We start from the raw sequence: 15100 nt of genomic DNA on the forward strand, positions 1-15100 counted from the left end.
CTTTCTTTGTATATTATTAGTTAATACTGACTTTTTCACTTTTCTTCTCTCTGTACGATGTACTATTAAATATTTATTACAAGCCATCAGTAATGGCTAGTTTGTACTTAGCTTTGAATGAATACGTGAATTAATCCCGACTTGCGCAAGTTTCGACATAAAAATGTCTTCATCAGGGTTCATTCATGTCCTTTTTCTTTTTTCAAAGACTCTCCGTCCATTGTATTCTCCGGTGCTCAAACAAGCCTCCGTTTAACGCTCTTCCTGACGGCATTCTACGTTACTCAACTTCCGGTCACAATTTAAAACCCTTCCTGGATACCAATTAGTTTCAAATTGTTAATTAAAGAGAACCAATCTAGCTGATCATTTAATCCTGCAGGTTGTTCTGATCTCAATCTAAAAATCCATGCCTGCTCACGGTAATTTAACAAAGATTGATTGTACTGTTTGTCCTCTAAGCTATCTATTACTGTCCATTGCAACTGTGCAAATGTATGATTTTGTTCCATACAATGTTGTACAATAGGAGCGGAAACCGTAGCATTATTAATGCGAGATCAATGTTCTGTTATTCGTATCTTGATGGTTCTCTTTGTACGACCAACATATACCTTCGGACAAGGACAAACTATAATATATATGACTGATTTAGAAGTACAATCGGTCACCTTTTTTCTGTATATTTGATATCTCGTAACTGGGTCCGTCCAAACATTCCCTTCGATGGTATTGTGACATACTGAGCACTGCCCACATTTATTGTGGAACCCTTCAATGACATTCTCTCTTTTGTTGTTATTTAACTGCTTTGCATGCACTACTTGATCTCTCACATTTCTTCCTCTTTTGGTCACAATGAGTGGTTCTTCTGCAAACACATTATGAAGAGCTACTATGTGCCATAGTCTTTTAATAGAGGACCGAATAACTGTTGTGGATACACTTTGGGGCAAAATGCATACTAGTTGTTTTTCTTCTTTGGCGGGTCTATATTGAAGTAGGGATTCCCTCTCACTATATCGAGCCCTCTTATAGGCTTTACGTACAACTCCTCTCGGATATCCTCTTTCAATAAATCTTTTGCTGAGCATCTCAGCCTGAATATTAATTTCTGCTAAAGTGGCACAAATACGACGGATTCGAAAGAATTGGGACACTGGAAGGCCTCGTTTAAACCCCACTGGGTGATGACTTTCATAACGAAGTAAATTGTTTCGGTCCGTCGGTTTTCTGTTCACTGTAGTGTGTATGGCATCTTCTTTAATTTTTATGGAGACAACCAAATATGAGATTCTCTTTTTGTTGCTGACATGAGTGAATTTCAAATATTCATCAACAGTATTAATCCATATTATGAATTTATCCAATTGTTCCTCTGTTCCTTGCCATACAAAGAAAATGTTGTCAATGAATCGGTGCCAATGGTTGATATAACACCACCATTCTGATGAATATACATTTTTAGCCTCGAAGTTAGCCACATAAATGTTGGCCACCGTTGGTGCCAACGATGATCCCATAGGGATTCCATGTTCCTGGTGATATATAGTGTCTTTAAATGCAAAATAGTTGTTAAATAGTACTAGCTCAGTTAATGTCACAAGGAAATGTTTGGGTATCCTCCCAAAACCATTGTGTTCCGTTATCTCCTGTATTACCACTTCCAAAGCCGATTGCTGTGGTATCTGGGTATACAAGGATTGTATATCCATTGTTACCAATATGGTAATGTCTGGTGTAACAACCAGATTTTTCAATATATTTAAAAAATGTATGGTGTCCTTAAGATACGAAGGTTTGTTTTGTACAATTTGTTGCAAATGTTTGTCAATGAAAATAGCCGGGGGTTCCAATATAGATCCATTGAGGGAAACGATGGGTCTGATAGGCGGATTTAACAAATTTTTATGGATCTTGGGTACAGCATATATTAAAGGTATTCTCGGTTCAATTTGTACCAATTGTACAAAACAAACCTTCGTATCTTAAGGACACCATACATTTTTTAAATATATTGAAAAATGTGGTTGTTACACCAGACATTACCATATTGGTAACAATGGATATACAATCCTTGTATACCCAGATACCACAGCAATCGGCTTTGGAAGTGGTAATACAGGAGATAACGGAACACAATGGTTTTGGGAGGATACCCAAACATTTCCTTGTGACATTAACTGAGCTAGTACTATTTAACAACTATTTTGCATTTAAAGACACTATATATCACCAGGAACATGGAATCCCTATGGGATCATCGTTGGCACCAACGGTGGCCAACATTTATGTGGCTAACTTCGAGGCTAAAAATGTATATTCATCAGAATGGTGGTGTTATATCAACCATTGGCACCGATTCATTGACGACATTTTCTTTGTCTGGCAAGGAACAGAGGAACAATTGGATAAATTCATAATATGGATTAATACTGTTGATGAACATTTGAAATTCACTCATGTCAGCAACAAAAAGAGAATCTCATATTTGGATGTCTCCATAGAAATTAAAGAAGATGCCATACACACTACAGTGAACAGAAAACCGACGGACCGAAACAATTTACTTCGTTATGAAAGTCATCACCCAGTGGGGTTTAAACGAGGCCTTCCAGTGTCCCAATTCTTTCGAATCCATCGTATTTGTGCCACTTTAGCAGAATTTAATATTCAGGCTGAGGTGCTCAGCAAAAGATTTATTGAAAGAGGATATCCGAGAGGAGTTGTACGTAAAGCCTATAAGAGGGCTCGATATAGTGAGAGGGAATCCCTACTTCAATATAGACCCGCCAAAGAAGAAAAACAACTAGTATGCATTTTGCCCCAAAGTGTATCCACAACAGTTATTCGGTCCTCTATTAAAAGACATTGGCACATAGTAGCTCTTCATAATGTGTTTGCAGAAGAACCACTCATTGTGACCAAAAGAGGAAGAAATGTGAGAGATCAAGTAGTGCATGCAAAGCAGTTAAATAACAACAAAAGAGAGAATGTCATTGAAGGGTCCCACAATAAATGTGGGCAGCGCTCAGTATGTCACAATACCATCGAAGGGAATGTTTGGACGGACCCAGTTACGAGATATCAAATATACAGAAAAAAGGTGACCGATTGTACTTCTAAATCAGTCATATATATTATAGTTTGTCCTTGTCCGAAGGTATATGTTGGTAGTACAAAGAGAACCATCAAGATACGAATAGCAGAACATCAATCTCGCATTAATAATGCTACAGTATCCGCTCCTATTGTACAACATTGTATGGAACAAAATCATACATTTGCACAGTTGCAATGGACAGTAATAGATAGCTTAGAGGACAAACAGTACAATCAATCTTTGTTAAATTACCGTGAGCAGGCATGGATTTTTAGATTGAGATCAGAACAACCTGCAGGATTAAATGATCAGCTAGATTGGTTCTCTTTAATTTAACAATTTGAAACTAATTGGTATCCAGGAAGGGTTTTAAATTGTGACCGGAAGTTGAGTAACGTAGAACGCCGTCAGGAAGAGCGTTAAACGGAGGCTTGTTTGAGCACCGGAGAATACAATGGACGGAGAGTCTTTGAAAAAAGAAAAAGGACATGAATGAACCCTGATGAAGACATTTTTATGTCGAAACTTGCGCAATTCGGGATTAATTCACGTATCCATTCAAAGCTAAGTACAAACTAGCCATTACTGACGGCTCGTAATAAATATTTAATAGTACATCGACAGAGAGAAGAAAAGTGAAAAAGTCAGTATTAACTAATAATATACAAAGAAAGTGATTTTTCACTGAAATTCAATTCTCAAAAAATCTTTTTAAATTTGTTAAGATTAAAATAAAACATGGAGGTTGGAGGATGTGTTTATGATTAAAAGAGTTAAAGGCACCGAGGGGGTTGCCGTATACAACATATGAAACCATTCCCATCTCCTACAAAAAAAATTTTTTAAAAATTAAAAAATATATATATACAAAAATTGAATTGTTTATCAGTGAATATTCTATTGAAAAATTTATCACCAAGGAGTTTGTTATAGGATTGAAGTGCCCACTTGGTGTAGAATCTCTTTTGTGGATGAAGAATTCAGTTGAGCATAGAACTGATTGAAGGCAGTAGCTAGGCTCTCCAAAGACTTTTGTTGTTCTGTGATCCGCTGGGCTAGGCCAGCAATGGTGTGCACGGCCGCGAGCTGAGCCAAGTCCATGGAGTTAGCAATCTGTTGTGTTTGGGGCAGTGTGGACACTTGGTCGCTGTGGAGATGACTCCTCCCATGGGGAGGGGCCCCGTGGGGAACCACAGTGATAGGCTGTTCTCAAAGAGCAGACACTAGAGATGGAAAGCTTTATTGTACTGCTGTAGATAGATGCAGGAAGGTAAGGCACTGATGTCCGCAAGGTGCCTATACGTTCAACAGTCTCTGCTGTAGAGGTCTCACCCAGATATCGTGGATAGCTAGCAACCCGCGGTGCGGGCAACGCCAAGCCTGGTGGGTGGAGTTGGAGCACTGGATCGTAGTGGTACTCACAGGAGCGAGGTGCAGGCATCTTCCTGGTGGTGAAGTTGGTGGGACCGAAGGTCCGAGGTGCAGGATACATAAACCGGTAGGCCCTCGAGGAGCGAGTACCTGATTGCTCAATCCTGAAATAAGAAAAGAGAAAGACCCCCGAGGAGCGGTTGTCTTAATTAGGAGAAGCCCCGGAGGGTAGTTGGAAGTGAGAGACCCCGAGGAGCAGGCATCTAGAGCTTCGTGAGAAGCGAGGTCCCCAGAGGGATAGCGAGGCATCTAAGTGAGCAGCTTAGAGCAGTCAGAGAAAATTGAACCAAAGTCATTGCTAACTCAAAGGTGGTAAGCGTTGTGGAGGCTTAAATACCCAGAGGTATTGATGTCATTTGGTGGGGACGCCCACGAAGTTCCTGCCATGACATGTATTTGAGCATAGGCAAAGTGTGCGAGCGCTCCCTAGGAGGCCACGGGAAGTAGCATGGCGGACTGGAACACCCATGCTGAGTTGGAGACGCCGAGGGTTTCGGCACTCGGCACTGGAGACAGCCATCTTGCCCAAGGAGGAGGAAAAGGGAAGAAAAGAGGTAAGGCAGAGCGGTCGCAGCCGTCTGTGACCGACGGATGCAATACTTTGCACCAGCACTGCACATAGTGGAAGACCCTTAACACCATACTTACACCAACCTACGCAAGTCAGGAGGAGGAAGACATCTCACACCATACTTTCATGGGCCCAAACAAGCTGAAAGAAGTTAGAGGCATGCATGTATCAACAGGCCAGAAGAAAGTATGTGTCCTTGTGTTGGTACATACGAGCTGATTGGAGGACGTGACATACAGTTGTCCTCTTGTCAACTGGTACAGAGGAGAACATCTGCTTCAGTGGGCCAGCAGCATCAGATTATGGAGTGGGAGTGAAGAAGGAGCTTGCAAGGGTGATAATCAATATGGAAAAAATAAAAGGATGCCCATCCCCAAAAGTTTGCCCAGAGCCTCTTAAGTAGTTAAAGCGGTCCTGTAGATATTACTCTACTGGCCCCTATGCGTAACCAAAATCTAACTAAATAAAGCTTGATAAGAAAAAATAACATACCTACCTGTGTGGCTGCATATTTTAAATAATCATCAGATTTCAATGTTTTCTTCCACCAGAGCTGCCAAGAAGTGATACTTTGTTGACTTTGAGTTGGAATAATTGATTCCTTCTGTGAAATCCCAGGTAGTTTAAGCAAACTAATGCAAATAAAATGAAATATCATGACAAATTAAATAATAATAAGGAAAACCTTGGGTAACCTACAAGGAGCAGCAGCTATTACGCCTAACCAATTAACCTTGAAGCAAATGCAACATCGCTCTCTGCTTCACGGTGGAGGGGGTGGGTGTGTGGGGGGGGGGGGGGGGGGTGTATGGCCAAGTCCAAAAGCAAAGCATGTTCAAGCAGCATTGTCTGAATTATCAAGAAGGCTACTCACTCTGCAAAAATGTTGCTAGCAATAATTTGGTTATGGGTTTAACAGTTGGTTGGTTTTGAATATTAATATTACTACCCTTAATCCACAAAAAATAGAAACAGCAAGACAAAGATTTACTAGGCAAAAAATTTAAAATAATACAAATTTAGCACTACTTTTGGATGTCAGTAAGCCAGGTATATATAAGACTTCTCTCAGACAGAGGTTCCCCAGTCCACTTTGTCATTCACCCACATCCCATTAGAAGTAACAAGCAGCAAAATTGTGCAAGACAAATTTTTGTTGCATTTTAAAAACATCACTACTAGAAAGCATATAACCACAATAGCATATTATTGAAACAAACATATAAAGCTAGATTTTAAAACTTGGGCGCACATGTCCATGTGCACACGGTTCTCAGCGCGTGCACATGTTATAAAATCTGATGCCCGAGTGCACATGTGTGCCCGATTTTGTATCAGCGTACGCATGTGTGCACAGGTGCCCAGTCGCGCGCTTGGGCGGGGGGAATTTTTGAAAAAAATGCAGTGTCGCGAATAGCCCTACCCCAGTTAGGGAACTTCCCTAACCCCCTACCTAACCTTCCTCCCTTTTCCCCTCTCCTCCCCAATCACTAAATCCACCCTAACTACGCAAAATAATTTTTAACTTACTTCATTCATTCCTGGCTGGCTCCCGCCTTGCCCTCCAGCCTGCCCAGACCCCACCCCAGGCCCACCCCCTTTGGCTCTGCCAACACTTCTGCACGTACTAGGCCATTTATAAAATGTGCTCGGCATGCGCACAGCCTGGTCATGTGCATAACTACTGGGATTTGTGCGTGCTGCCACATTCCAGTGGGAGCACTGAGAGGAGAGGATCACCTTGCTGGTGGCTGAAAGGAATCAGTAAGTTTTGCCTGTGACATTGTCTTTTTTAAAAGTACTGGGGCAAAGTTAACTATTTGGGAATATTATTTAGTGTGTTTGTGCTTTTAATAGTCAGTAAGTAGCAAATAAACAAGTTAGATTGTTTGTATTTTTAAATAGTCAATCAGTAAGGCAGCTAGTAAGCAGTAATTAGTGTGTTTATTTTTAAAAGTCTGTAAGGCAGCTAGTAAGCAGAACTGAGTGTTTGTATTTAAAAAAAAAAAGTAGCCAGAAGCTAGAAATAAGCTAGGAGCAGTGTATAGCTAAGTAAAAAGGTTGAAAAGTTCAGTTCAGTTCAGGTGTTGAGGTAGTGTGATTTGGTTTGAATAGGTACCAACATTTGTTAATCAAGAGAGCAGTGAGTCACTCTGGCTGACTAACTGAAGTTAGACTTTTTGTATTTCCCAACACTCCCACCCCTCGCCCACCCACCCCTAGCTCATCCTTTAATTTATAGGCAGGTGCCACTTTCACAAAAAAAACAAAACAAAAAAAAAACAACAACAACAACAAAAACTTTATTGAGGGTTTGATCAGTCCCCTGCAGGCCACTACCAGACATATAGTGAATTCACTAATACATTTAAAGGGCGTTAATTAGACACATTCCTACTCCCATAGCAACCTAAACCTTAACTAGGAACTGAACAAAACTGAGATGAAGGCAGCAGTCTAGCAGCAAGAGGGGGGCTTCCCAGTCTTTTGCATCGAGTGTCACATGTATGATTGTTTACCTGCCGGTGAGAAGTTGTACATGTGAATGCGATGCAAAGAGCTCCTGGCTCTCAGAGAATGAGTCCAATCTCTGGAGGCTAGAGTGGCAGACTTGGAGGAGCTGAGGCAGACAGAGAGGTATATAGATGTGACCTTCAGGGACATAGTCAAGTCCCAACTACAGACTGGCAGCCCTGGTGCTGCCTTGGAGGAAGAAGGTCTCATGATTGGAGAGCATCAACCTGGTGCAGCAGGAAAGGATCCTGTAGCAAGGACCTGCTCTCCAGGTGATGCATTGTCCTTTCGCACCGAGGATATCTCCCCAAGGCCTACAGCCCAGGAGGGAAGGGTTAGGTCGGCCGTCATAGTTGGTGATTCGATTATTAGGAATAGACAGCTGGGTGGCTGGTGGGTGTGAGGATCGCCTGGTAACATGTCTACCTGGTGCGAAGGTGGCGGACCTCACGCGTCACCTAGATAGGATTTTAGACAGTGCTGGGGAGGAGCTGGCTGTCGTGGTACATGTGGGCACCAACAACAAAGGAAAATGTGTGAGGGAGGTTCTGGAAGCCAAATTTAGGCTCTTAGGTAGAAAGCTTAAATCCAGAACCTCCAGGGTAGCATTCTCTGAAATACTCCCTGTTCCACGCGCAGGTCACCAGAGGCAGGCAGAGCTCCGGAGTCTCAATGCGTAGATGAGACGATGGGGCAAGGAATAGGGATTCAGTTTTGTTAGGAACTGGGGAACCTTTTGGGGAAGGAGAAGTCTCTTCTGAAAGAATGGGTTCCACCTTAACCAGGGTGGAACCAGGCTGCTGGTGCTAACCTTCAAAAAGGAGATTGTTCTAGTTTAAAAGCTGTTCTAAGGGGAAAGCCGACAGTCGCTCAGCAGCGCATGGCTCGGAGAGAGGTATCTTCAAAGGATACTAATGATGCATTAGAATTAGGGCATCCCGACAGTGAGGTTCCAATAATAAGAAAAGTAGTCCAAGTGACTGTAACTAAAAACTCACCTGAGCTAAAAAATTCTAACTTATCCCCATCAATTAAAAAGCAGAATGACAATACAAACAAAAAACAAACTTTGAAATGTTTGTATGCTAATGCCAGAAGTCTAAGAAGTAAGATGGGAGAATTAGAACGTATAGCAGTGAATGATGACATATACTTAATTGGCATCTCATAGACATGATGGAAGGAGGACAACCAATGGGACAGTGCTATACCGGGGTACAAAGTATATCGCAATGACAGAGAGAAGCACCCGGGAGGCGTGTGGCGCTTTATGTCTGGGATGGCATAGAGTCCAACAGGATAAACATCCTGCATGAGACTAAATACACAATTGAATCTTTATGGGTAGAAAGACTATAGTGATAGGAGTATACTACCGTCCACCTGGTCAAGATGTTGAGACTGACAGTGAAATGCTAAGAGAAATTAGGGAAGCTAACCAAATTGGTAGTGTGGTAATAATGGGAGATTTCAATTACCCCAATATTGACTGGGTAAATGTATCATTGGGACACGCTAGAGAGATGCAGTTCCTGGATGGAATAAATGATAGCTTTATGGAACAATTGGTTCAACAACCGACGAGAGAGGGAGCAATTTTAGATCTAAATCTCAGTGGAGTACAGGATTTGGTGAGAGAGATAACGGTAGTGGGGCCGCTTGGCAATAGTGATCATAATATGATCAAATTTGAATTAATGACTGGAAGAGGGATAGTAAGCAAACCCATGGCTCTCGTGCTAAACTTTCAAAAGGGAAACTTTGATAAAATGAGAAAAATAGAAAAAAACTGAAAGGAGCAGCTACAAAAGTAAAAAGTGTGCAAGAGGTGTGGTCATTGTTAAAAAAATACCATTCTAGAAGCACAGTCTAGATGTATTCCACACATTAAGAAAGGTGGAAAGAAGGCAAAATGATTATTGGCATGGTTAAAAGGGGAGGTGAAAGAAGCTATTTTAGCCAAAAGATCTTCATTCAAAAATTGGAAGAAGGAACCAACAGAAGAAAATAGGATAATGCATAAGCGTTGGCAAGTTAAATTTAAGACATTGATAAGACAGGCTAAGAGAGAATTTGAAAAGAAGTTGGCCGTAGAGGCAAAAACTCACAGTAAAAACTTTTTAAAATATATCCGAAGCAGAAAGCCTGTGAGGGAATCAGTTGGACCGTTAGATGATCGAGGGGTTAAAGGAGCACTTAGAGAAGATAAGTCCATCGTGGAAAGATTAAATGATTTCTTTGCTTCGGTGTTTAGTGAAGAGGATGTTGGGGAGGTACCCGTACTGGAGAAGATTTTCATGGGTAATGATTCAGATGGACTGAACCAAATCACGGTGAACCTATAAGATGTGGTAGACCTGATTGACAAACTGAAGAGTAGTAAATCACCTGGACCGGATGGTATACACCCCAGAGTTCTGAAGGAACTAAAAAATGAAATTTCAGCCCTATTAGTAAAAATTTGTAACCTATCATTAAAAGCATCCATTGTACCTGAAGACTGGAAGATAGCCAATGTAACCCCAATATTTAAAAAGGGCTCCAGGGGCGATCCAGGAAATTCCAGACCGGTTAGCCTGACTTCAGTGCCAGGAAAAATAGTGGAAAGTGCTCTAAACATCAAAATCACAGAACATATAGAAAGACATGGTTTAATGGAACAAAGTCAGCATGGTTTTACCCAAGGCAAGTCTTGCCTCACAAATCTGCTTCACTTTTTTGAAGGAGTTAATAAACATGTGGACAAAGGTGAACCGGTAGATGTAGTGTACTTGGATTTTCAGAAGGTGTTTGACAATGTTCCTCATGAGAGGCTTCTAGGAAAAGTAAAAAGTCATGGGATAGGTGGCGATGTCCTTTCGTGGATTACAAACTGGCTAAAAGACAGGAAACAGAGAATAGGATTAAATGGACAATTTTCTCAGTGGAAGGGAGTGGGCAGTGGAGTGCCTCAGGGATCTGTATTGGGACCCTTACTTTTCAATATATTTATAAATGATCTGGAAAGAAATACAACGAGTGAGGTAATCAAATTTGCAGATGATACAAAATTGTTCAGAGTAGTTAAATCATAAGTGTTACTTTTCAGACGGCCAAGGAAGGCCTTGCATTCTCTTACATTTCGGGCGGCCTAGGCAGGCCTTGCATTCTGTTACATTTTGGGCGGCCAAGGAAGGCACTGCATTCTGTTACATTTCAAACAACCAAGGAAGGCCTTGCATTCTCTTACATTTTTGGCGGCCTAGGCAGGCCTGGCATTCTGTTACATTTCGGGCGGCCTAGGCAGGCCTTGCATTCTGTTACAGATCGGGAACGCTAGGGTGCATTCCCAGCTGAGGAGTTTTAGTGTATCCTTGGGCCTCGGCCCGATCCCAGATGAATCCAGGATCAAACCGAGAGTTGGTGGCATGTCCCAGCATGGGCGAAGACAAGGTCTGACCCTCTGTCAGACCTGCATGCTTCAGGAGCCAACAATGAGATGTTGGTATATGAACAGTCCTCCGACCGTTCCTAGCCCTTTCGGACCTTCTGCTTAGGATCGGCATGAAGCAGCAGGCCGGACCGAGGATGAGGGCAGACAGAGGCCTTGTGACATAGAAGACTCATGATGTGAAGACACTGGAGGTGGATGAGGATCTTGGAAGACTCTCGACGAGACGGGGAACTTGGAAGACTCTTGGATGAGACAAGAAGCTGGGAAGGTAGACATTGCCACTGTCTATCAGGGAGGACCCAATGAGCTGTCACGGACCACCCAATGGGCTGTCACGGACCACCCTTTCCCACTGTGCGCCTACACAACCTGAGGAGGCTGGCCACGGACCACGCGGAGACCGGGATGAGCGCCGGAAGGGAATCCAGCTGAGGTGAGATTCCAATGACGGAGCCGGTGTCATCCAGAGAACCACAGGGGCTGGCAGGTCAAGAAGTCTCTTGAACACAAGAAACGGATCCAGCTGCGACGAGACTCCAATGATGGAGCAAGGTGTCATCTGGAGGGCCAAACGATCTGGCGGATCCAGGAGGACTCGGAAACACAGGAACCGGATCCAGCTGTGTCAAGACTCCAATGATGGAGCAAAGTGTCGTCTGGAGGGCCACAGGAGCTGGCGGATCCAGGAGAACTTGGAATGTCGAAGGAGGGCAGAACCTCGGAGACATCAGGAAGAGTGGAACGTCAGGAAGCGAGACATCGGGAAGCGAGACAGCAGGAAGCCTGGACGAGGGACCTCAGGAGACGAAGACATGGAACACAGGAAGCAGATGAGACATGGAGCTCCAACAATGAACAGAGACCTGACGGAGCACTGGAAGACAGGAATCTCCAGGAGAGAAGTAACTCAGATGCAAGGCGAAGCTGAAATGCAGGAGCAGCCCTTGTATAGGGCTGGCACAGGAAACAGTCCTTAGCTGGGGCCCAGGGCATATCCGGCCGTGGGCCCTTTAAATCTTGCAAGGAGGCGCGGCCGCGCACCTAGGAGCAGGAACAGGAAGCTGTGCAGGACCGTGTGCAGCGGCCATGCACCGATGTCGACGGAGAAGAAGCAAGGCTGGGTTGAGAAGCAGGCCCTGATGTCGGCAGCAGCTCCCGCCGCTGTAGGAGAAAACAGAAGCACTCTGGTCGCCAGGCAGGCCCGGGGATTGTGGCCTGCGACCGTGAAGATGACGCTGAAGTCCGTGGCTCCCGCCGTGGTGAAGAGGAGCACGATGAGTGGCCTCCGGGCCGCGGAAGGCGGCGGTAACAGTGGCCTACCAGCCACGAGGAAGCAAGCCAGAAGGGCGGCTCCTGCCGCGATGAAGGCTCGGCGGCTGTGGTGGCAGCTCTGTGCCGCATTTGAGAAGGCAGCACGGGAGGTGAGGAGCCTGCTCGCGGGGGAAGCTCCGCAGGCAGGATTCATGACAGTACCCCCTCCTCAAAGACCCCCTCCTGAAACCTGCTGTCAACAGCTTGAGCGAATAAGGTATTAGTCCATACCGAACAGAGGGAATTCAAGGGTCCAAAAAACGGAAGCTGGTAATTCTGGGGACTGAAATGAAACCTAAGCAAGGAACTGCAGAAACACAGGAAAAGACAAACCACAAGAAACCACGCAAGCAGAACAAAACACAGCACAAACAAGCAAAACAAAACACGGCACAAACAAGCGAACAGCACACGGCCCAGACAAGCAAAAAGCACACGGCACAGACAAACAACGAAGGGAAAACAGCACAAACGAGCAAACAGACGGAAAACAGCACAAACGAGCAAACAGACAAACAGCACAAACGAACAAAACAAGAACAGACAGCACAAACGAAAAAAAAGGGAGAACAGACAGCACAAACGAACAAAACAAGAACAGACAGCAGGAACAAAACGAGAACACAGCACAAACAAGACAAGAGAACAGCACAAACAAGACACACAAAAAAAACCACAAAAGATGTCAGGAAAGACCCGGGGGAGGGACACCGGAATCAGGAAACCAGTTGGGGTGCAGGCGCCTCCTGCAGGTTGGAAAACCCCAAAACTGGAAAAAGTTGGAAAAACCATCTGGATGCAGGTGCCTCCAGCGGGTCATAAAATCCAGACAGCTGGCGCCTCCAGCAGGTTGTAGCAAGAATCCTGAACCAAAAAAAATTTTTTTTTGGTCCCAATACAAGTCCAGGAACACAGACGAAGACTCTGAAGAAAAAACTCCAGGAATAAGGCAAGTCCATCACAAGAATACATTCACCGGACATATGGCCTTGCATTCTGTTACATTTCAGACGGCCAAGGAAGGCCCTGCATTCTGTTACATTTCGGACAGCCAAAGAAGGCCTTGCATTCTGTTACATTTTGGGCGGCCTAGGCAGGCCTTGCATTCTGTTACAGATTGGAACGCTAGGGAGCATTCCCAGCTGAGGGGGTTTTAGTGTGCCCTTGGGCCTCGGCCCGATCCCAGACGAATCCAGGACCGAACCGAGGGTTGGTAGCGTGACTCAGCATGGGCGAAGATAAGGTCTGACCCTCTGCCAGACCTGCATGCTTCAGGAGCCAACAATGAGATGTTGGTATATGAACAGTCCTCCGACCGTTCCCAGCCCTTTCGGACCTACCGCTTAGGATCGGCATGAAGCAGCAAGCCGGACCGAGGATGAGGGCAGACGGAGGCCTTGTGACATAGAAGACTCATGATGTGAAGACACTGGAGGTGGATGAGGAACTTGGAAGACTCTCGAAGAGACGGGGAACTTGGAAGACTCTTGGATGAGACAAGAAGCTGGGAAGGTAGACATTGCCACTGTCTACCAGGGCGCCCTACATAGCCCACTACTGAGGGTGGACCCAATCGGCTGGTCACGGACCACCCTGTCCCACTGAGCGCCCTACACAACCTGAGGAGGCTGGTCATGGACCACACGGAGAGCGGGACGAGCGCAGGAAGGGAATCCAGCCGAGGTGAGACTCCAATGATGGAGCTGATGTCATCCGGAAACCCACAGGGGCTGGCAGGCCAAGAAGACTCGGGAACATAAGAAATGGATCCAGCTGCGACGAGACTCCAATGACGGAGCAAGGTGTCATCTGGAGGGCCACAGGATCTGGTGGATCCAGGAGGACTCGGTAACACAGGAACCAGATCCAGCTGTGACGAGACTCCAATGACGGAGCAAGGTGTCATCTGGAGGGCCACAGGAGCTGGCGGATCCAGGAGAACTTGGAATGGTGAAGGAGGGCAGAACCTCGGAGACATCAGGAAGAGTGGAACGTCAGGAAGCGAGGCATCGGGAAGCGAGACAGCAGGAAGCCTGGACGAGGGACCTCAGGAGACGAAGACATGGAACACAGGAAGCAGACAAGAGATGGAGCTCCAACAATGAACAGAGACCTGATGGAGCACTGGAAGACAGGAACCTCCAGGAGAGAAGTAACTCAGATGCAAGGCGAAGCTGAAATGCAGGAGCAGCCCTTATATAGGGCTGGCACAGGAAGCAGTCCTTAGGTGGGGCCCAGGGCATATCCGGCCGTGGGCCCTTTAAATCTTGCAAGGAGGCGCGGCCGCGCGCCTAGGAGCAGGAACAGGAAGCTGTGCAAGACCGTGAGCAGCGGCCCTGCACCGACGTCGACGGTGAAGAAGCAGGGCTGGGCCGAAAAGCAGGCCCCCACGTCGGCAGCGGCTCCCACCGCTGTAGGAGAAAGCAGAGGCGGCTCCGGCCGCCAGGCAGGCCCGGGGATTGCGGCCTGCGACCGCGAAGATGATGCTGAAGTCCATGGCTCCCGCTGCGGTGAAGAGGAGCACAATGGGTGGCCTCCGGGCTGCGGGAGGCGGCGGTAAAAGTGGCCTACCAGCCATGAGGAAGCAAGCCAGAAGGGTGGCTCCTGCCATGATGAAGGCTCGGCGGCGGCTCCGTGTCGCATTGGAGAAGGCACGAATAATGTAGGAACTGTGCAATATTTGCATACCAACGAAGTAAAAACCTCCGGGACCACATAGTACGAGCGGCCATTAACC

At 45.5% G+C, this 15100-nt stretch overlaps 1 protein-coding gene across 4 annotated transcripts in view; it reads right to left on the reverse strand.

Moving 5' to 3' along the window:
• Positions 1 to 15100, reverse strand: part of CCDC87 (coiled-coil domain containing 87) — a 513138-nt gene that overhangs the window by 215015 nt on the left and 283023 nt on the right. For all 4 annotated transcript variants that reach the window (XM_029599749.1, XM_029599748.1, XM_029599751.1 and 1 more), the window contains one exon: positions 5602 to 5737. In XM_029599749.1, the coding sequence (XP_029455609.1) occupies positions 5602 to 5737 (136 nt within the window). The remainder of the gene's footprint in view (positions 1 to 5601; positions 5738 to 15100) is intronic.

This window comes from Rhinatrema bivittatum, chromosome 4 (assembly GCF_901001135.1).
Source record: "Rhinatrema bivittatum chromosome 4, aRhiBiv1.1, whole genome shotgun sequence".
NCBI classification, from domain to species: Eukaryota; Metazoa; Chordata; class Amphibia; order Gymnophiona; family Rhinatrematidae; genus Rhinatrema; species Rhinatrema bivittatum.